The sequence below is a fragment of the Protomyctophum parallelum genome (genome assembly GCF_964188405.1).
Source record: "Protomyctophum parallelum genome assembly, chromosome: 1".
Taxonomy (NCBI): domain Eukaryota; kingdom Metazoa; phylum Chordata; class Actinopteri; order Myctophiformes; family Myctophidae; genus Protomyctophum; species Protomyctophum parallelum.
In genome coordinates this window covers 35,663,264-35,687,157 of record NC_139697.1, presented here as the reverse complement: position 1 = coordinate 35,687,157, position 23,894 = coordinate 35,663,264, and the positions used below count along the sequence as shown (strand labels likewise).

At 42.0% G+C, this 23,894-nt stretch overlaps 2 protein-coding genes across 9 annotated transcripts in view; both read right to left on the bottom strand.

Moving 5' to 3' along the window:
* The window catches only part of pleca (plectin a), a 113,686-nt gene that overhangs the window by 55,392 nt on the left and 34,400 nt on the right, over window positions 1–23,894 (bottom strand). For 2 of the 8 annotated variants that reach the window (XM_083789381.1, XM_083789383.1), the window contains exon 1: window positions 2,374–2,496. The exons of 3 other annotated variants lie outside the window; for them this stretch is intronic. In XM_083789381.1, the coding sequence (XP_083645507.1) occupies window positions 2,374–2,419 (46 nt within the window). In that variant the 5' untranslated portion in view covers window positions 2,420–2,496. Of the gene's footprint in view, window positions 266–2,373; window positions 2,497–3,665; window positions 3,703–23,894 lie in introns of those variants that run through there. 3 more of the 8 variants (XM_083789391.1, XM_083789394.1, XM_083789384.1) reach the window with 2 other exon arrangements.
* The window catches only part of LOC310876080 (uncharacterized protein), a 48,851-nt gene that overhangs the window by 4,246 nt on the left and 20,711 nt on the right, over window positions 1–23,894 (bottom strand). The window contains exon 2 of the mRNA XM_083789527.1: window positions 8,031–10,209. Within this exon, the coding sequence (XP_083645653.1) occupies window positions 8,031–10,173 (2,143 nt within the window). The 5' untranslated portion in view covers window positions 10,174–10,209. The remainder of the gene's footprint in view (window positions 1–8,030; window positions 10,210–23,894) is intronic.

The window sequence follows — 23,894 nt, the reverse complement described above, 5'->3', positions numbered from 1 at the left end:
AGGGGTGTGGTGCCATCCAGGACTTTAAAACAAGAGCGGTGGCCAAGTTGCTCGCGACTTTTACAAGAGTGAGCCGAGTGGAGCGAGCAGGGCAGCCCGCCTCCCTCCTTCGCTCTTTTTTCCCCTGCCAGTGAGTCAGTCCTCTCTGGCTCCAGCAGTGGCTGAGCTCCCTCCCCTCTTTCTCCCGCTACCCTCGCTCTCTTTTCTCGCTGCAGGAACTTTCTTTTCTTTCTATAATTCTTATTCTTAGTTATTTAAAACATATTTTTTCTTCACAACTTTTCTCTAATTACAAGCCCTTTGCAGTGTTCAATAGAAGGTTCTAGTCCTCTTTAGCGACTCCACTTGGCCATTGCGAGAGGCTCTCCGCATTTCCCAGTGCTACGCTTCCCGCAGCCTATCTGCAGCAGTTAATAATACATGAGGCTGTTTTGTGTAATAAACACACACTCACAGACATACACACATGACTCTATCTCTCAAGTCAGCATTGATAAGGTCAGCACTGATAAGGAGTTCAAATACAGAACACCTAAACCTTGCTTCCAAGTTTACTGTTCAATAAGTCCATAAAGAACGTTTTGCCCCTTGACAAAGACCCTTGCAGTTATTTTCCATCCCACTTTATGAGTCATGTATGATCCAAGTCCTTCCCCCTTGTCTCTGTGTTTGTATTAAACCATGACTCCCATTTTATTTTCCCTCACAGAATAGACAGACAGCTCGCCATCAATCCAGTTTCATCGTGCGGCTTAATGCTAATTGCTTCCTTATGCTGGGACAGCATAGCCCATGCGGCATGCCCATAACCTTCCCAGAAGCCTGCATAAATGAATAGTGTTTGACCACCAACCAGTGAAAAGCCACCAAAATAAAAATGGTAATGATGGTTAAAAATAATCTCTTTGAAACCTTCTCCGTCACTCAGTCAATAGGCTTACCCTATACCATTCTTTTTAGGACTTCCCCTGTTATTAAAATTAAATAGTCAGCAGACAGTAATATTCATAATATTAAATCTCTCTCTCCTTATTTTGATGTGCATCATCAATACAATTATTCTGTAACTGTAAGCATGTATTTCTGTACTGCAACTTCCTAAATTACCACTATTCTGACTCATTCTGTAACCTTTGGACAGAGACACTCTAATTTTAGGGCTACATTATTAGCCAAAGCTTTTGGTGCATATACAACAACATATAACAAACAAACCCTATCTACTGACCCTCCCTAAGCTGTGTGCACACACCCATATACATAATGGACAAGATCAAAAGCTTTACGCAGTGGACAAACTGACATTTGCCTCAATTTGCAAAACACAGCCAGCGAGCCAGGAGAGTTTTAGCTTCAGCACTGCAGAGTGTCAATTACACCCATAATACCATGCTGTAACCTGGCACCAAGACCAGTGTCATGGTTGCAAAGGGATGGCGACGCAATGCAACATAACAGCCGTCTCCCATTAAAAAAGCCCAAATAGATCTAATGACATCACCTGTGTCGTGCTCAATGTCAGTGTATAAACAAAACAGTGGTTGACCACATAGAGTAGACCTTCAACAAACTATAGTTTGACATTTCCAAATATTACAGTTAACGCAGGTAAAGCATGCCATGTGCCACCAAAAAGATACTTATGAAACATCTTGGGCCACTTAGAAACTATATATCAGACGAACATGAAACATATCAGTTGATAAATAAGAATTAAGAAGCGACAAATGCTTCAAGAACCATGTGCTTTGATGCTGACCGTGTAAATTTGCCAGTTCATAATCAGGAAGATCTCATTTGATCTGTGCATACATGTTAACCAAATATCTGGATCGTAATAAAAGTGATAATGAAAGAGAATACAATGTGTGTTGAGTGAATATCAAGCAGTGGAATAAAAGCAATAAATACAGATGTTTGGCTATAGCAGTTTAACCTCTCCTACCACTCCCACAAGGGTGGAGTCCGCCCACTACTACTGTCCTCACAGTAGGATGCTTGTTCAATCACCCCCTACGGCAGTAGAGGTCCTATCTTCTCACATTGACTGCAAAACTAATTTAAGAGTAGTACAAAAAAAGTTATCAGTCAAAATATCAAAACAATAATAAGCTCTAATGCTGACCTTCACATCACTCAAAGAGTACTATTAGTGGGACAGTTTGTTTAAGGTACAACAATGACTGGAAACTCAACATTAATTTATTGAAAATCATCCGGTACCAAAAACAACATACCAATAAAGGGAATGGGACAGGTGACATGCATCACCATGATTTCCTTACTGTCACCATCTCAAAGCATCCTTAAGAGCAATGATACAAAGTCCAATAGGGCCTGTTCCTACTACAAAAGATAAAACAATCCACTTACCATGTGGTCTTTTTTTTCGACAACAAGAACAGCAGCAAAGGTCCATCTTTACTCTGCCCGTTCGTGTCTTTCAAGCATTATTCTGAACTAATACTGCAAGGATTCACATCTGACCTCAAGACACTGATGAAAACCAGTACAGGGGGGCGTGCTTGGAAAGGAATGAACGAAGAAAAAAGAAAGGGAAAAAAAATCTGGAAGTGGGGCTGGGAAATAAAAAACTAGACAGCCGCGCAAGTTGGAGTTAATTTGTTCCGTTCGCAGTGGAAAGCACTGCATATCTCTGGTGCTGTGCCGAACAGTACTGGGCGAGAGCCATTTGCAGGGCTGCGTAAATACTAGGGGACACATTTCATTTTCTTACAGGATGGAGACAAAGAGCGGAAAATGTGGATTTGCCAGCCAGCTACCATAACAAAAGGTTTGTCTGTGGGAGACATTAAAAAAACCTAGGAAATTAGAGAAAATGTGCTCAGAATAGCCAATCACAATGTACTGTGTGCTGGTCAGAGCAGTGGCTCTAGTACATGGCTTGAGGGCTTTAATAGCATTGCACATCAATGTATTTAAATTGGCACAAGTGATCAAAAACCCTTTACAAATTGGGATTAAGTGCTACTTTATATAATCAAAACTTATATTAGAAATAATTAACAATTAAACTTGTAATGGTGTGTCCAGGCAACAGATGTTAGTCATTGTCGGGCATGCTATTTATATACTGTACATTATATTATATATGGCACCCTAGGAATGACCATCACTTTCGTGAATGCAGGCAAATCACCCAAGATGAGGGAGGGGGCAGAGTGCTATTGGCAGAGAGAGGTTGGGGGACCAGCCAGTCAGGGCCTCTCCCCCTGCCCACGCCCCCTGCGTTAAACACCAGGGAACATGATCCCAGACACCCACAGACACAGCGTGGTCTTTACTCCAAGTCTTAGAAAACTACGAGCTATAATTTGCTTCAGTCTCACTCTCTATATGTAGTAAGTCTACGGTTGCAATAAATGCATGCATGCATTGGAAACTTATTTGAGAGTTACAAATTACAAATGTGCACTACAGTAAACATTTATGGATGTCTAAAAATCACATGCTTTGTCAAAAGCCCTTACATATAAGCCCTTATTTATAACTGATACACTAGATCCAAGAGGCACACCCAAACCTGTGCCATGCTCGCTGGTCCTACAGTATCTCATCCCAAGCCAACACTATCCATAAGGTACGTCTGTGGTGACATCTCTTGGTAAGAAGACAGAAGTGTACGGACAGTAATTGCTTCCTACCTTGGCCCTGTTGGATCAATGCTTCCATGAGATCTATGACATGAGTCATTTCCATCCTAGCAGCCATGCTTCTTGGCGCTGAATTCTCTGAATTAATTAATCACTTGCATACGTACATGTATCAGAAAGTATGATACTAACCAAAGCTCTGCTATGTGCTACTGTTGTCACTGCATGTACAGTATGCACAGCCCTTCTAAATGTTGGGGTTTAACGTTCAGCAGGCTGGGCTTAAACAGGGAGTACTGCAGGCCAGATTCAAGGTGGCAACTGCCACATGTTCCCATCTGGAGCGCTCTGCAGCTTTGCCCTCTCGCGTGGAGGCACGGGAGGAAGGAAAAGTTGACTGTGGCTTAATTGGACTCACATTTCCCGATCTTTGCTTAGTCATATATCAGCCCTGAGAATGGAAAGTTCTCAGGCAGGCCGTGCACCCAGGGAGGGTCTGAGAACAGGCTAAATACTGCCGCCTACATACCATCATCTTTTCACCATTACAATCATTCATAAAAGAGACCAAACTAGTGCAACATGGAAATTCGATGTGTTTCTGACAATAGGATGGCCTTGTGCTTATAGAAAGCCACAGGTTCGATGCCCCTCCCCTATCACCTACACGCCCTTAAACTAAAAGAAAATCACCATCATTAAATTGTAAATAAAAATGGTCTGATAGTGCCTCACGCAACTGCCACATACTGTACAAGTAAGCAGAGTATACTATATTTGTACACTGTGTGACTCTAGAGTCTACAGCCAGGACCATGTGCTTCAAGGCACTTTGGTCTCTATAGTAAAGCTAATTTCCCAGCAGAGGGCAGCAGTACCGCCATCACATCTTCAAGAATTTATAAATATGCAGAGCAGAATAGGCAACAACCATATACCATACTAGACTTGTTTATCTGGAATGGATACAGACCTCGACAGAGAATGTGTGGTAGTTTCTACGACCTGTAGTAAAAATATGTCTGTGGATCTGACTTGACAAAAACCTTGATTCAGTTCTACTTCTAACACAAAGCAATGGATTTTGAGGTGCAACTCAAATCCGCATTTCTCAGACAATATCGTATTAAACTGTGAGTTAAAATATACAGTGTGAACACTGACGTTTTAACCTTTGAGATCAATCACCAATAACCAATATGAGATTAGATTACATTTTCCTGGGACAGCAAGTTGTGGAAGTTTTAAAAGATAGGTTTTAAGATACTGTGCATGTACTATGAACATGTTTTTCCATATATTACAGAGATCGTTGTGCTTATCCTGTAATATATACAGTATACAGTGTACTGTATTATAGCCTATACAGTTTGTGTATGTACTGTATGTACTGTATGTACTGTATGTACTATGCATGTATGTATGTACAGTATGTATGTATGTATGTATTTTAAAAGGGGGGCTTTTTTGTAAAATCCCAGCCTACAATACCTTCAAATATTTAAAATCCAAAGTAAGGTTACTAGTGAAAGGCAACCTGCCTATTCACTGGAGACTATGCAAGGCAGAGGCGCCCACCCCCCTGAGTCCAAGATACTAGACTAGACTAGATACTAGAACGTACGTATGTATGTATGTATGTATGTATTAAATATTCGGCAATAATAGGCAATTATTCTGTGAAAATAGCCGATCTACAAGCTAACAAACACTGTAATGCAAAGTGACGCGTTGTCAAGGGGGAAAAGAAGGGGGCCAAGAACAGAGCCCTTAGGGTTTAAGTGGTTTTAAAAAAACTGTCCTTTCTGGAAAGAAATGTCCACACACTACCCAGCAGAAACTAATAGGATCACAGTGATATAGCATGTCACTTGTCATGCATCACAAGTGGAATTTGCATTCCTGCTATGCAAATTCTAATGAGTGAAAATAACTTCATACTGCATTTAATGAATCGTCCATTACGGTTCAGGCATGCACTTAACTCATTCACTCCCAAGAATAGAAAATAAATATTTAATAATTTTAATTATATATATACTATATTTTATAAATACCCTTTTTTTTTGCGGTTTTCAATTACTATAACTAGAAGCCATGGAGGGAAAAAAGGTGTAACGCAGAAACCTGAAGCCTGTAGAATGTTACCATAGGTGCGCGTCGCTGTTTGATGACGTTGCTTAGAGTGGTCCAAATGGGCAAAAGAGGTGGCAAAATGCCTGAATAATGCGATTTATATTAACTGTAAAATATGTGTAGACATTGAGGGCGGGATAAGAGTCTGAGTACTTATGGATAGTCTGTGGAAGTGTGGAGGCAAGTGGAGTGCTGGTAACCTAGCAACCAGACACCACGTCAACCCTATTCTGATTCTGGTAGTGTATTTATTTTTCTTCTTCATAGAATCAAATGTTTTTATTCCATTAAACGATTATAGTGCAAACTGCAAAGCAAATCATTGACTCATTCTATTACTGTAATTGATAGGTCACACCTGCATCTTTGCACGTAAATCATCAAAGATGTGCTCATGCCACAAACTCAATGTGGCATGTAATTCTTGCCATCAGAAGTATGATAGACCTCCATCTCATTTGACGAAGGCCTCACTAATAATCATGATAAAATGGCACAATTATTTCTACTCAGTCTGTGTCTCATAGGAGGGCTGTGGGCAGTTCAGAAACCCGTCCACCAGTGACATCATCGTTAGGCAGAATATCTTTTAAACAAGATGTTTTTACAAAAATGTTTACAGTTTTATTATAGTGAGAACGATGGCTTCCATTTTCGCATTGCAACTTTTCAGGACTCGAAAGCCTGCAGTTTCTATTAGTTTGGATTCCCCATCGATGATGTCACTGGTGGACAGGTTTCTGAACTGCCCATGAGACACAGACAGAGTAGGACAAAATGGTGGCATTTTAATCATGATTATTAGTGAGGAAAAGTGGTGAAGTGGTCCTTTAACTAGCCTACAGTAAAAGTGAAGAGAGCGTGCAGGATTCTGTTGTTTTTTTGCATTGACCCTTAAGGTCTTTTTCTTTTGTCTGATAGCATTCACACTTGCCATGCAAAAAATCTTTCTAGCTCCAAGTAAGATAAGATCTGTAGAATTATTTGACAAACGATATAGCACCTAGCACTGATTACATAACATGCATTTTACAGCTTTCTACTGGTAATTCATTCCCCCACTCAGCTGAGAGCAGGAGTATAGAGTAGCGAGGAGAAAGTATGCCTTTGTAAATATTTGCAGTGTACATAAGACAGAACAGACTTGTAGCATCACTGGGCACACAGAGGAGGGGGGGGGGGGGCACTGGATCAGCACACAGTACAGTCAGGGTTCGATTTGCAAAGAAAACAGAGGGGGCATTTTCTTATCCACGTATGCCCTATATAAATTGTTATACAACAATAGCAGAATTGCCGATCTATAAGCTCACAATGTTTCGCATTAGAGAGCTTATAGATCAGCAATTTTCCCTTTTTTATATTTAAAAAGTGAAGAATGTTTAAGATTGTTTTTTAATTTGCTGAAGATAAGGACAGCAGGGTTCTATGAAATTGTTACATTTAAAGTTGTTGATATTATCAAACATATCAGACAGTGTATATTTCCCAAAAAGTTAAAATAAAAGGATAAAAATATATATTTAATTCACTCTGACCACAAAAGTATGACAAAAAGAGCCATGGATTTAACCCCATCCCCCCAGCAAATCGAACCCAGAGTACAGTACACAGCAGTGCAGTACGGTACAGCACAGCTCAACTTACACTAAAGCTCCATTTCTTTTTTGAGCACAGCTACTGTACGCACGTGGCCACTGAAACAGACAGTTGCACTGCCAAATGCAGAAATAAAAGTACTATACAGCACGGTGCTATGTGTGTGTGTGTGTGTGTGCGTGTGTGTGTGTGCATGTTATATATATGCAGGAGGAGAAAATGTGTAGAAAAGCTCCAGCATCTTGGCAATCCTCTGAACATTGAGACATCATAGAAACACAATTAAAAAATGTACAAGCACATTCTAAGTGCATAAATGCAAATGACAATGTACTGTAAATAGAATTAGGTGAGAAACTGTTAACATTTCATATAAAATATAAACATTTTACATTAGCCATGCAGCATGCAAGCAAGCAGTAGCAGAGCAGTGCAATTCCCTTCCCTTCATTCCTCCTAAAGATGACATTCAATTAGCAGACTGCTGGTTATTGTTAAGCTCTATCGAAAATGACAAGCTCATTATTTGTATCACTACTAAATCAAATCATCCCCCGCTCACCCCCCCACGCATTCACAAACAGAAAGAGTATGCATAGCAACGCCTGTATGCTGCAGGAAAAGACAGGAAGAGGAATGAATAGACAGGAGGAGGGAAAAGGAACTAGATTGGGCTCGAACCTTCCAGGGAGTCTGGCCAGACCTTCTTGACCTCTTGTTCCTCACTGGGGTCTTCTGTGAGGAAGCCCCAATCTCCATGAGGCAGATTGCTCTTCAGGACATCGATGGGGCTATCAGAGGAGACAAAGGGGCTGGCAAAATGTGCCTCAAAGGCCTCAGCCTTCTCTTGCTCGAGTCCAAGCTCAGGTACCATGTCAGTAACCATTACTGAGGAGGAGGACATCTGTACGAAGGTATGTGACTGGGACATGACTTCGGTGACATTTTGTTCCTCCACTACTGTAACTGTTTCCTGCGTAATCTGCATACTGGACCTTTCAGGACAAACAGCATTATGGCTCACTCCGGTCTCGTCCGACAGGTTTGTGAAGTCATCTGCGACTGGCGATGGAGGGCTTGGTAGTTCATAGTCGGAATCTGACTCAGGGGTCTCAGCTTTGGCAGCAGGAACGTGGGTTTCTAACTCGTTGTCCACAAGCTCTTTGGGTTCTTCCAGGATGTCAATCTCAGCGTCACATAGCACCTCAACAGGAACATCAGGAGTGTCTTCAGCGGACACTGCCTCGGTGACCACTTCTTTAACAGCATCCTGTTCCTCTACTTTGGGTTCTTCAACCAAGGGGGCTGGTTGGAAGTCTACCTCCACAGGTTCATCTGGCTTAACTTCAGTAATGATCTCTTCAGTGACTTCAGCAGGTTCCTGCAGAACTGACTTAGGTTCATCTTCTTCTTCTTCTTCTTCTTCATCATCATCATCATCATCATCATCATCGTCGTCGTCCTCCTCCTCATCATCATCATCGTCATCGTCGTCATCTTCTTCTTCATCTGCTTCCAACACATCTCGGATCAATTCTTCTGAATGCACTTGGGTTATAGCCCCCTCTTCTACAGGCTCAGGCTCTTCAGCGACCACAGGTGGCTCAGCAGAAACAATCTCTTGAACTATTTCCTCCTCCACAGCGTCCTCCACAGCTTCCTCCACAGCTTCCTCCACAGCTACTTCGACAACTTCTTCCACAGCGTCCTCCACAGCTTCCTCCACACTTGGAGCTGGGATCTCTGGCTCCACTTCTGTCTCCACCGCAGACAGAACCTGTGGCAGCTCCTCAGGGATCTCTGGTGTGCTGGGAGCCTCAACAGGGACCTCAGAGATTGGTTCCTCTGAGTCTTCAGAGGTAAATACTGGAGCCAGGGCTGATTCAAGGACCTGGTGAACAGCAGGAACCTCCTCTGGCATGCTGGCAGCCACTTCAAGGATTGGCTCCTCTGCCGGGGTGACCACAGGAGCAAGTGTTGGCCACTGGACCACTGGAACCTCCTCAAGTACCTCTGGAATGATGGGCTTGACCGCAGGAATGAACGGTGGTGGCAGGGTTTGTTCAGTGACCTGCTGAACCTCAGGCAAAGCCGCTGGAACTTCCTTGGGGATCACTGGGACTCTAGAGGTTGGTGGTTTGAGCTCTCTAACTGGGGCAGCATTTCTACTCTCAGAAGAAAACTGAGAGCCTCTGAAACCTCTCTTCTGGCCCTCCTCTGGCATGCGCTCCTCGCCTCTACGGAGGCCCTGGCCTCTCCTGAAGAAAGTCTGGGTCTGAGCACCAGGCTCTCCAGGAGGGGCACGGGACTGGTAGGAGCCCCTGAACCTCATCGGGGGCTTGTCAGATTCCTCTTCCTCTTCCCCGGGTCTCTTGTGGCGGTAGCGTTGACGGTCCATCATGCCCTCCTGGCTCTCTCCAACTCCCGCCCTGGGTTTGGGAACATAGGATGTGGGGCCTTCCACCGTCTGACTCCCCACCCGATTAGCCCGTCGCATCACATCCAGAGTGAAGGCAGGGCGACGCACACGTTGCAGGGAGGAAGGAACGATCTCGGGGGGCAGGTGAAGGTACTCACGCAGGTACACAATGCCCTCATTGGTCAGATAATAGTAAGCATGTTTCCAAGCGAAGGTCTCCCTGACAAAGCCCCTGGACTTGAGTGAGCCCATGACACGAATCACCTTTATGTTGGCAATGCCTTCCAGGTTAGGATGCATGCACTGAGGACGGCTGTCCTTCTTCGCCACCATGACGCCATCCCGGAAGAGGAGCTCATAGATGGCCCTCAAGTCGACTAAGGGCATTACCATTCCGGCCACCATTTTGTCTTCTTAAAATTTCTTCAAGGGCCTGATCAACTTTCAAAACAGAAGAAAACAAACTTGTCACACCCAGATATAGGCTAGCAAAACCTATAGCTGTCAATGTCCTGAGACATCACAAAAACAAATCAAACATTTGCAACATAAAGAAGTTTTCATCAAATACTTCTGCCTGTTATAATTGTGCAGTTCCACAACATCAGACATGCTCTATGACGAAAAATTTTGGAATTATTATTTTTCGATCAGTGTCTATCAGAAGTTATAAGGTATTGATCTACCAAAACAAAACACATGAGTCAGCACAGAGAAACAGCAATTTTCACAACCCCTCCTACCTTTTTATGTGTCTCGATAGAAGGAGAAGCAGCCTGGACAAGAGTCGAGAGGGAAAAGAGAGAAAGGGGAGAAGCCAAGTATGTGTATGTGTGTGAGAGTGCATGTGGGATGCATGGAAAGCAATAGAAAAGAAGGGAGCCAAGCAGGAAGAGAACGCAAAAGACGTAGAGAGAGTGACACACCCCCTCAGCACTACAGCACATGTGTTCGTACACTGTGTACCTAAAGGGGAACCCCTCCCCCTCCACTGCCTTGACACACCCCCTTTAGGGAGCCCCGAGCAGAATGGGCAGGAGTCCAAACACGAATAAAGCTCACATATACAGTAGAAGACCTGTGCTTAACAGTAGCACATATTCACAATTCAGTTCCCCACAACCATTATCAGAGTTAACTTTGAATATTTTTTTGCACTTGATAACTTAACTTAACTTAACTAACAGGCCAAGTTACAATGAAATGAAATGTCCATTGTGTAGGAAGTTTGAAGCAGTTTTAACAATGGGGCAAACTCTCTGTTTACAGAGCAGGTGGGAAAATACAAGCTGTGGTACTTTATGAAACTGGGAAAAGTTTGCCTCAACACTATGCTAACAAGTTCCCTCTATGTACTCACTGTACAGTGTCCATGCATGTGCACATGTATGTCAGTGCAAGCACATGTGAGCTCCTCAGTGGAACAGCATGTTCCACTCCCAACCCTATAACTGGGGGAATTCATACTGAATGTAGGCCTACATTTAAAATACTTTTGGTGTTATATGGAAGTTCACAATTATTTTTCTGATTATTAGGTCATAACATAAGTATAAATTGATCATACAGTGTACAATAGATTCCTGATATACCTATATACTTGTTCAGGGTGGGAGAAGGGAATTATCTTCACAAATGCTGACCCTGACAGCTTGGCTAATCTCAAGTTCACATTTTAACTTGAAGATAATGTGTTCACTTATGCAAATATATGCTGCAGAACAGGCTGTGTGCAGAATGTCAGAGAGGTTCCATGTTGTCTTTTGAACTGGTCTGAACACATCCCAAGCGTTTGACACGTGGACAACTAGCATTCGAATTTTGCTTTGCTTAACTATACTTGACTACTAAAGTACATTATATTACACTGACTTCTAGACTTTTAATCGCAAACAAGGAACAGATCCAGCACATATCCCGTTGAGGGGATGACTTTAAAAGCCAGTCTACAATCAGGATATCACATACTGTATTTCTCTTAGATTATAGGAATCTGCATACCCATGCCAACCACTGTGCATGGCTTCCCAGAGAGAGGCCTTCATTTAACCAAAGGCTAAAGGCAAGATTTTGTCAAGGTGGCGCTTACTCGTACGTGTCCTTATAGCAGGTAACACACAGTTATGGTGAGGTGCTGATGACGGGGAATAAACTTAAAAGAAGAAAAACGTGTTGCACAATCTAGGTCCATATGCATTAACCTCATTGATGACATTTCGGCCTACAGGTTTACTTCAAAATCAACAGATTTGCTGACACATCATATTATCATTATATTGAAACATACTAATTTGTCATTTACTATGTCTGAAAGCAGATAATAAACAGCTACTAAAAATATAACCTATGCCAAATACATTTGAGTACATTTTAACAGTGTACTATTCAGGCTTGAAACTAAAAAAAATATTCATGGTAAGGGAGAAAGCTGGCAACCAATCAAGTACCCTAAAGGAAATGCATTTCCCAAACGGCCTTGTAACTGAAACAGTAGCCACAGTCCAGCTGTTGCAATCTCAGTGGGAGCAAACAGTTGCGAGTTTTGCAACTGGATGGTTGACATTTCAAATCGCTGGGCCAACTTGGGAAAGATAGTGACTCGAGATTGTGAAGAGGTGACATGCTTCACTCAGGCCCCTATTCCACCAAAATAACTTCGATTTTAAAACCGGTTCTGTTCAGGATTCTTGAACCCTGGTGCTTTCTAGTATATTATGGTAAATGGTGTGTAATGCTTCTAGCAAACAGGACGCATTTCCACCAGTTTTAAGTGGAAACATAATCAAGGATACGTCACTCAGGTTGTAGGCATTAATGCTTAGCTTGATAGACCTGAATTTCTTTTTTATCCTGCGGGGGAAATTCAGTTGTCAATGGCAGTTACAGTTTCCTAAAGTAAACTTTGCACGCATATTTAGAGAACCAATATTGGATATCAGGACCTTCCAAACTGGTTCTAAATTAGGTGGGAAAACAAGAACACTGGTGTAAAAGGGGTATCACTGAAAAAAGCCACATTATCCCTAACAACTCAGTGAAGCACATTCTAAAACTCACAGGCGTGTGTTCATTTGAGCACAGGTGCGCACAAGTGAAAATTGCGGATCTATAAAAGCTCACAGCATGTTGCACATTGTGAGCTAGTAGATCTGTTATGTTTGGTGCACGACACACATGGGCAACTAAGTGTAAATCATCATGCATAGCTGTGTAAATCAGGCATAACGGAAGCTGGGCAGTACTGCATGCAAACTCAGCAAGCACTGGTGAATTAAGGTCAAGAATAATAGGAGAGCAAAAACGAATTTTAAAGATGAAAATGTAAATGCTTCACCATCTGAAAAGCATACTGGGTTCGAACCACAACATATACAGTCTGTTTATTAGGGCATACAGTACATACTGTACAGTTATAGCTTAGCATACATAGATAGACTAACTCCAACATATGTTACTGAAAATAGCCATGTCATTAGGAGTATGTATTTGAACAAAGAGGTAGCTAGTCCAGTGAAGTCCACTAGTACTGGATTTGACTACAGCCATCAGCGATTCCATTTCATACTGTATATCAGCCTAATGCTATTTATGAGGGTAAAAATACAGTAGTGAATATGTCCTATATAAGTTTCTATACATTTTCAGGACAGAAGAAGTAGAAGTAGAAGTAGTAGAAGAAGAAGAACTGGCCAAGGGACGGCAGTTGTACTTGGCTCAGAGCCAGTGCAATGAGCACAATAAAGGCATTCATGATCTCGTGCTGCTGAAATGGATACATGACAAACGCATGTTGTGGCCCTGCTACTCTCCATTGCTGGGCGGTCAACATGTCAGCCATGTGATGACGAATGACTTTATAAAAAATGCAATGCAACAAAAACTTGATGATCCCGACCAGGAATAGAACCATTGAAAGGTCACTTGGAACACCCAAGTATGAAAACCAATTGGGATGGCTATGAAAGGTCATTAGTAATTGAAACCTTCTACTGTATGGTGTACATCAAGACGCCATATGTAAAACAAGTCCATTTGGCTTATGTTGATGTGTGTTCATTATTCACTGGGTAACCACATGCCATGTGTTGTGAGCTTGTAGATCAGCTATTCTTGGCTTAGGACACCACCATACCACAGACTATAAATTAGGCATACAACGATAGAATGGCAATTGAAGAGCTTGCCAGATAAGATATTACAAATATAAAAAAAATTGTATTCTTCAAAGAATATCAGGAAAGCCCAAGTCAAAATAAGGATACCTCTACAGATTGTCTAAATGTTATTAATATACTGAACCTATAATATACTGAAATCTTAACAAAAGGAAAACTAAAAAGTGAAGAGGCACTGTCACTCACCTCAGTCACCTGAGGCTTTATTGAAAGCTGGTGTGATTTCAATTAATTTTATTCTCTGTAAATGTTTTTAATTGAGATTTATTTTAATTTAATCGAATAAAATCACTATTCAAAATAATAAAAATCCACAAATAATAATAATAACCCATCCGTTACTACATGTGAAGGGCACAATACTGGGTTTAAAAACAGAGCTGAAACATTAAGTGGAGGCTGTCAAATCCGGCGAAATTCTAGTAATATACTAGAAAAAGTGCCCTACTGGGCACAGGTCTCCACCAGGATGAGCAGATGTGAAGAATTCCAGGCAAAGGTTTTTCCTTGGCCTCTAGGGAGTTGGCATAGAAAGTTATCCACAGATCCGTGCAGTTAGAGGTAAAAACACTTTTGGGCCAGTTATAGCGCCACCTTGAGGCTGAGTTGAAATTGTTCATGTGGCATTTCGTCCTCGGCCTAGTGGGAATGTGGGTGCACAATTTCACGGAAATCTCGCGATGTGTTCATGATTTGCAGCATTTTGTTTGAAACTGAGCACTCCTGTGAACTTTGGAAGCCAATCTTAACCAATCAGGATGGAGTCTGAGAAATCTGAAAGAGCGGTTTGGTTGAATGGCTCTAGAGAGACTGTGTACCAATTCGCGTGATGTTTGGACAAAATCTGTAGGTGTACTGTGCAAAAACTTGTTTTGCACAAAGCGGCCTCCTGGTGGCGCTATAACAGGCCGTTCTGGAAAGTTTGGGGCAGAGGTTCATGGTTGGCATCCAGGGAGTGTGTGTGCAAAATTTGGCATCGACCGGGTTAACGGTGGCTGAGATTAGCTGGTCACGGACGGACACACGGACACACGGACACACGGACGGACGGACGGAGTGCAAAACATACTCTCCCCATGCCTTCGGCTGGTGGAGACAAAAATGGGCATATATGTAAAATGTGTGATGTGTAGAAGATTGTCAACAAAATTCAAAGTTCGAACTTTTTCAAAAAAGAAAATAGCAGGTTTTCATGTGGCTATTTATTTATGTAACTTTTTAACAACCATATAGCATATTATGTCCCACAAAATGATAAAGTTACATGTTTATGCAATCATCCTTCCATAAATGTTCATGTTCGTCGCAAGCGAAGATGACCAATTGACTTCACGTCCTGTGGGTGCGAAGATGTCTGATGAGGCCGGTCCATGCACGGAATGTTCTATTGCAGCAGTGAGGGCATGTGATGTCTGGGGGCTGGCTAGGTGAGAGGGAGGAACTGGCTCTGGTCTTTCGGAGCTGACGCTTCAGTTTGGCTTCCTGGATGCGGCGCTTTTCAGACTCTTCTACTCCATGTCTGACTGCAGAGCACCAGTTGGAGCGGTGTTGGGCATCGGCCTCCCAGGTCTCAGATCTAGACTTGAGGCTGGCCTAGACTTGAGGCTGGCCTTTAGGGTGTCCTTATAGCATTTCCGCTGGCCACCGTGTGATCGCTTGCCATGTTGTAGTTCACCGTACAGTAGCCTTTTTGGTAGACGTTCATCTGGCATGCGGCAGACATGGCCAGCCCATCTCAGCTGGGAGCACTTGAGCATGGCATAGATTCAGGGGGGTTCTTGCTAGGGGCTTGGCTGTATTACTACTGTATGTATAGGGGAGACTATGAGTTTCATCCTGGCATTTGCCAATGCACCAAGGCAGAACTGCCTGTCAAAGCGAAGACTGGAAAATCACAGCGAGTCCTCGCCAGACATGCTTTCAGGTAATGTCAAAGATGTTGGCTGCTATGTTATTTGTGTCAAAAGTGGCCGCTGATATAAGCCAAACTTTAAGTATAAAAATGTGGTTTATGATTGACGATGATGAAGAGGGACAGTTAAATACAGGACATGTGATGTACAGTACGTATATCCACTACTGAATAAATGGGGTGTAGTGTACTGTATACTTTAGTACTGTATATGCTGTGCGCATTTGTTTGGTAAAAAACCTGAACACTCTTTGAAACAGCCAGTTATTTAGAACATGCCACTAAGGTCTAAACATTGAGATGCAGTAGCCTGATACACCCTTGATAATATATTCATTTAATGTCCGACTCTGATATTCAAGAGCAATATAGCAAACTCATGGAACTGAAACTGATGGCATGGACTGGTTTTGGCTGTTTCTATTTTTGGTAGATAAAAGAATGCCGATATGGCAGCAGTAAATAACAGCAAAGCTTTAGATGAGTGGGTGCGGATGTGGAGAGGAGTCGACCGATCAAAGGAAAGAGAGCAGACAGACGAGCAGACAGACAGACAGACAGAAAGATATACAGTATGGAGAGAAAGAGTAATGGAGATCATATATCTCCTTTTAAGTGTCACAATGCTCTAGTCATAACCTCCTCCATTCTCATGCCCTCCTTCACAATCTATGAACAAAATAAATATCATAATCTAATAGGCAGATTACAGGATGGATCTTTCTTGACTTTGGTGACCCTGTGGCCTTTCCTCTAGCTCTAGCACCATGTTAAGGCTACAATTTCTAAAGGCTTTTTCGTTAATATTTATTCTATTTGTTTTAAACTTTTGCTGTTGTTTGTGTTAATCCTTTAGAGAATATATTTGGATCCACAATTGAGAATGCAGGGCTCTAATGATGTCACAATCTATAATTACATTTGCGAGAATTCCACGCCCACATATTTGTGCCCATGGAGCGCACAACTTTGTGCGCCTGTTCAGGTGACCAAGTCATACCAAGTATGCAGAGTAGGGGGAAGTGCCGTTCACACCTGTGCTGTGTTGCTGTGATACGTCACTGTCTTGACCTCTCTTCAACCCAGCGTTGTGGAGTCTGCGACTACTGACCAATCAGAGCACGGCTTTCCTACACCCAGATTTTGCAGTTTTTTCGCTTGGTAGTGAAAGTGTGTTCTTGCATCGAACAAGGGAAAGGTACCCATACCCAGCATGGACAAATGGCGGTCAGTGGCCACTGCGGGGCTTTCCCACAACTGCGGTGAAACAACAACACCACGGACACACTTGGATTATCACTCTCTCTCTTATTCACAGAGAAAAAACAATAACACAGACAGTGTTTCCCCTAGCCAGAAGCTGATTGTGTGTGGGGACTCTCAGCGTGCGCACACTTTGCAATTCGTAGTTATGTAAACTAGGCAAATATTATCCTGCTAATTAGTCATTACTGTGCACAAATTTACTATTTAAATCTTTGTGTTTTAGTACAAAAATAGCATTTTTACAACCATCTCTGAGTCTCTCTCTCTCTCTCTGTGTGTGTGTGTACCGGCCGGTGTTGTATCATTATTCCACTCCCCATCAGAGGGGATGAAGTGTCCGGAGTGTAAAATGCTGGTCAAAATGTACGGTTTGTGTGTGTGTGTGTGTGTGTCACTCGGACACACGATATTAACGGAGAAACAACAACATGGACCGCGTGGCGTTAGACGCGATTCTAGTGTCTCACAATGGCTCAAAGTGGTCAGTCAGTTACTCAGTTTTAGGAGCAGCATAGCCTCTAGGGGCCACTTTTGGGACTTTCAGTCTTGTTCTTTTTTCCCCCTTAGAAATGTGATTCGATATCTCTTTATCCTGATTCCTGTTCACTAAAAATTCTCCAGTGTGGACTGTGGATGTCGACCGTGGCTATACGGAATACTACTAGGTGTCAGTGGGTAGAACAGTATAAATGGTATAAAAAAAAGTTAAAAATCACAGCAGTGAATGTGTAAATACTGATCCTGGCACCCCTATTTTGGGCATGTCATTATTGGCAAAAATGTTCAAAAATGTTTTTTATTAAAAAAGGAAAAAATAGATCTACAAGCTCACAATGCTCAGAAGGAATATGGGCATGTAAGTGCCATTTGTACACTCTTTTGAGTTAAATTAACATTATTTAGCAATACTATAAAGCAAAGCCATGCTTTTTTAGATAAATAAAATAAATGAATACAACAAAAACTAAAACTAAAAAATGCCTTAGTACAAACTAGCACTGGTACTGCAGGGTATACAGTTCATGAGGCTTAACTACATGATCCCTAGCATCCATATTCTGGGGGTAAATAGCTGAACATTCTGTGAAAATAGGCAATTTACAAGCTCACAGCGTGTTGTGTTGTGATCTTGTAGCAATTTGATGTAGAGGGAAAACAGGGGGATTAAAGTATAGACCCCTGGGGGCTCAGTAATAAAGTATAGGATTTAAGTGGTTAAGGGATGATTTGCCATCTGGACGACATTACTGAAACATCTTCCTGATAGTTTCAAGTCTAGAGCTTTCATGTAAACTATGAAATGTATGAGCATTATCGTTAAAAGTCTCTGATAAAACTAAAGTTGTCATTTTTGAATGACATTTAAATCTGTCACTTCGTCAACTCTACTGTACTTCAGAATCAGATTCAATTCCTTTTTAACATGTAATGTAGTCCTCACTTCCATTTTCAAAAAATATCTTATAGCACTATGTTTTTGCTATTATTTTAATGTTGTTTTGTTTTATTCTTTCGCCTTTTTCTATATTGCTCTGTAAAGCACTTTGAGCTGCATTTCATGTCATGAAAGGTGCTATACAAATAATAAAGTAGTATTATTATTATTATTATGAGCACACAGCCTTTATTATTTTAAATTAAAGTTGGTCCTTGTAGGAATTAATGAGGTTTTTTGGACCTTATTTGTATGGCGTTTCTCCAAACAGGATAACAAAGTGCTTTAGAAGGTACAAAGGAGCAGCAATACAACCATGAAGACACAAAACAGCAAATAAAACAGGTGATAAAATAAAAGCAATTAAAACAACAACAATAAATACAAATAAATCAAATAAAAACTAATAAAGCTAAAAGGTGAGCTCAGTACAATGCAAATATCTATGCCAGGAGGCATGTCATAGTGTTGGTTCAATGCCATCTATCCATTGTCTTTGTGAATAAATAAAGATACAGTATGTGTATGTCATAAATAAAGAAATTATGAACCGCTGTTTGTTGTCGCCCTTGTTATCCAACCATTGGTAATAATTCACATATTACTAATATAGTTTAAATAGACACCTATATGTTCATTTTAAGCAATTATATAAATCACTGATTATCAATGTCGGGTCCGGGGACCACCAGGGGTCCTAATGGACCCGGCGGTCTGTAACTCGGAGTGTACACAATACACATGGAATTGTACACTGTAAGTGTCAGTTAATGTCAGTTATGAAGATTGTACAGTGTAGATGGGGCCCAGAGATGAAAAGAAAATCGTCTGTGGCCTAATGCACATCAAACTGGAGGTACTTGAAATGAAAACGACTGAGAACCACTGATATAAATGATGAGATCAGGTCAGATCAGTTGCTTGCTGAGAACATGGATTTTGTTATTGATATGAATTACTAACTGAGAAGCTTATTTCTGTTTAAACAAGTGACTTTTGCTACTGAATTCTAAAATAACGGTCTCCTTTTGCAGGAAGATACTAAGACGTCACACCACAGCATGTTACTCACTGGACCTCAGTCCTCAGTGTTGCACTGGTTGTCTACTTTCTTATCTTATCTTGGGGTGGGAGAGTTCCTTGCTTCAACAGGAAGGTTTTCACACTTATATGCAACTTATAAGCATGGTCATGACAATCTGTCTCTGAGGGCTGTGTCAGTGGGGGCAATCCATAGGGGTTGGCTGTGCTAGATGAAGCCATTTCTGAGCTGGGAGACCAGTGCTGAGGTGGTGTGGTGAAACATTACTCCACCTACTTATGCAATCTCTACTAGAGCCTGGATCTTATTCTCTATCATTGTCATCTATTTTTTTATATATTTTAATTAACTTTGTATTATTATCTTTGTGAGCTCACTGTTTTGTTTATATACATTTAGTTTAAGTGGGGGCTATGTTGCTTTTCTTCTGTTGGTCCTGTTAGCAATCATGGTAAATCATTAAATGGGCATTTATATAACGCCTTTATCCAAGATGTTTTACAAACATTGTGCATTACATTCACCCATTCACACACACATTCATACTGTATACTGATGGAAGGCACCAATCTGCTAATCGAGAGCCATTAGGGGTTCAGTGACAGCTCAAGGACACAACATCACCTCGGTAGGTATCCAAGGCTACTTCGACAATAACTCTGGGGGAGCCCGGGATCGAAACAGCCACTCAACCCCTGAGCCGCTGCCGCCCCACCCCGTCATGGCTTCCAGTTCCCACCTGATGTTGTGTGTGAGTCCTGACTGCTCCAGACCATACTGAACTACCGCTAGCTTGCATAACGTCTTCAAACTAGGACTCAAGTCTAAAATGTACACCTGTACATCATTTACATATCCCCCAAAGAGAATGATACGATCTCCCACCCTGCAACAATACATCCTATACATCCATGGACACAGGACTTCTCCTTTTGGCTCAATCTTCTTCCAGCAGAAGGTCTCTGGATTGAATTTCCATAATAAATCAATGAAGATCCAGTTCAAGATGTGGTAACCACCGATTATGTACAGCTCTCCATTGTAGTCAAAGGCTAAACGACCCACACGTTGTTCTGTAAGAAGCTGTGCAGAGGGTGTACTCAGCCAGAAATTAGTCTTTGTGTCAAACACACTGATGTTGTTGTTATTGTTGCCCCCAAATACAAACATCCTTGTCCCAATCATGGTGGCAGAGTGACATTCTGAAGCAGGTGCCTGAGTTCCTCTGGTGTTAATTAAAGACCAGAACATTGTGGTAGTGTCCAACTTATAGATGTCATTAGAACATTGAGTCATGCGATTGAATCCTCCAAATATATACATGACATTCCTCAAGACACAGGCCGAATGGTAGCGCCTCGCCCAAGGAACAGTCCCAGAAACCATGGGCTTAAACCATCTGTGGGTGTCAACATCAAATGCATAAAGCACATTGCTGTCCTCCCCTGTGCAGTAAATACGGCCCCCCCAAATATAGATGTTACCTTCTATTAGGACAGCTGTGTGGCCTGTGCACATGGAGGGGACCTCAGGGGGACATTGTCCTCTCTCAGTTGTCACTGGGGGCAACTTAATCCCACGCAGAGACACTGTGTTGAAGACGTGCACCGCAATCAGACCGGCCACGTCATTTCCTCCAAACGAGTACACCTTGTGCCCAATAACCACAGCAGGAGGATAATATTTGATCTTTGGTCCTTCTGTCAGATGCACCGTCCATCGCAACATCTCACATACAAAGCAAACTAAACTAAACTAATCTAAACTAAACTAAAATATTTTTTATAAAAGAATGGAGTAATGCTGGGCACATTGCCACTTATATTGATTGGTACAGCGGCAAAAATGACAGACAAAGCTTGGCCAACATCAAAGGCTAAAGCAGGAAAGCTGATGCCCTAACATGGCATGTAGTATGCGTATAGCTGCATACTACACCAGAACAACAAGTGTCAGTTTGGTTCGGCTGAGCTCCCCGAACTGTCAAACAGTGAACAGACAAATGTCACTTCATACTTCTGTGTTCTGGCAGCCAGTACCTGCCCACCACCGCTACAGCAGTCAAAACTCTCTCTCTCTCTGCCTCTTTCTGTTGCACTCTCCCCATGTGTTTGTCCGTAGGTGCTATGTGGAAGACAGACAATGAAAACATGTCAAATGTTGGTATAACTAAGGTCGCATTCACACCAGGATGTTTTAATACGATATAAAAATCCTGCTGCGTATTGTCGGAAAGTGCGCTTCGTTCGGCAGGTGTGAAGGCTCATTCGAATTCTGGTGCGGATCAAACAAACGCATTCTAGGATCACCACAGACGTGTGAATGCAATCACATCAAATATAGGGGATTAACCAAAGAATGTGCCATTGTGGGATGAAGAAGTTGGTATTTGACACATGAGGAGAAAGGAGAAGGCATTATGCAGCGAAAATATGTTCATCAGACTACAGACGTGGTCTAATGAAGAGATAGAAGGCCTTATCGCAATATGGCCAGACGACTACACACAAAACACTGATAACGAGAGAATGGAGGCGACTGGGTTCCATCGCAACACATTTTCACAATGTTGCATTAAAGCAAAGAGTTTGAGCTCGCAGTACAGACCTAGACCGGGAATCCTGACGGCTCCGCTGATCTGTAGTCAGATAAAAGTGGTAGGTTTGTTTGTGTAGAGTCTACACAAATTGTAGACAGTAGACTACTCCAATTAATCTACCAGGTTTATTGCGACTGTAGGCTGCAGATTACTATGAAAACCTGCAAAACCTGTCCGTCGTTCCGTCTGTTGTTTCATCCGTCACACCACCATATATGGCCGTCAGTACTTCACACCTCGTGACACGTCACGCCACCATGTATGGCCGTCAGTCTGACGTCATCAAACCCTGTAAACTCAAGTCCCCGCTGCCACCCTTAGATCTCCATATATGGAGCTGACCTGTTCTGACATTCCATATGTTGATCTGATGTCATCAAACCCTGTACACTCAAGACACTCCATATATGGCCATTACATAATTCATTACATATGTTGATCTGACCCCTCATGCCAAAGCGTCAGCACTCACCCAGCACGGATGCGTGCATGCAACCTCACCATTAAAGCCAAAGGGTCGCTATGCAACTCCTTGGGTACAAACGGTTGCAAGGAGTTGCATGGTGACCCTTTGGTGTGGTTTGGGCCACACAATATTATTAATAAGTAGTTATTCAAGTAATTCAGTCTATAATAAATCTGAGAATAAACCAAAAAACTAAAGCAACACTAGCATACTGTACAATTGACTCTTTGTTTGCAAAACCACAACTGAAAATTAATTGAAGAGAAGAGGGAATGATGGGAGTTGACAGACAAACAAAGTTGATAGGTAGCAGAGGGTTTAAGCAACTGTCAAAGACACAACAGGCCTAAGGGAAAAACCACTGACAATAGGACAATAGGACAATATCTACAATTGTCTAAGAATCAATACGAAACAAAAATAAGCTAATATTAAAAGTCACAGACAGAAACACGAGTGTATGGTTACAAATGCACAAAGACAATTGTTTAGACCTGTTGAAAAAGTTTGAAGATCTGCTAGTTTCACTACTTATTTTTCTTGAACGAGTTGCACAACAAAGCTCTTGGATTTGTTTTGAATTTACTGTAACATATCGTCACTGTCAGGAGGCCATTAATTCACACACACACACACACACACACACACACACACACACACACACACACACACACACACACACACACACACACACACACACACACACACACACACACACACACACACACACACACACACACACACACACACACACACAAAAAAGTTGAAATATGGAAATATGAGGTTTCTGCCCGAAAGCAACGATATGACAACTCTAAAGGTCAAACTCTTAAGAGAAAATCTATATTCCCTTGTCTCCCTCCTTGGTCCACTAACAGTAATACCGTTAGCCCACTTTCCAAGTGTGCAAACGCAAATGGAAAAAAGTCATAATGTAATTTCTTTGCATTCAGAGAGAGAGAGGACAATGGTTCCTGTGTTTAATTCTCTTTTACTCAGCCTCCTGTGAGAGTACTCGAGACTGGAAAGAAACATGGAGCCCAGGAATGCTACGGTTACCAATCTCAGGGGCTAAAAATAGAAACGTCAGACTCTGAAAATTGAAAATTTCAACTTATGGTACTGACTGTCCTGCCCAAGCTTAATTTACAGCAGGGTACAATACATACCAACCTATACTGCCATCTGCAGATGGCTTGTAGAGACAGTGCCCAAAACTACTGTATCAATG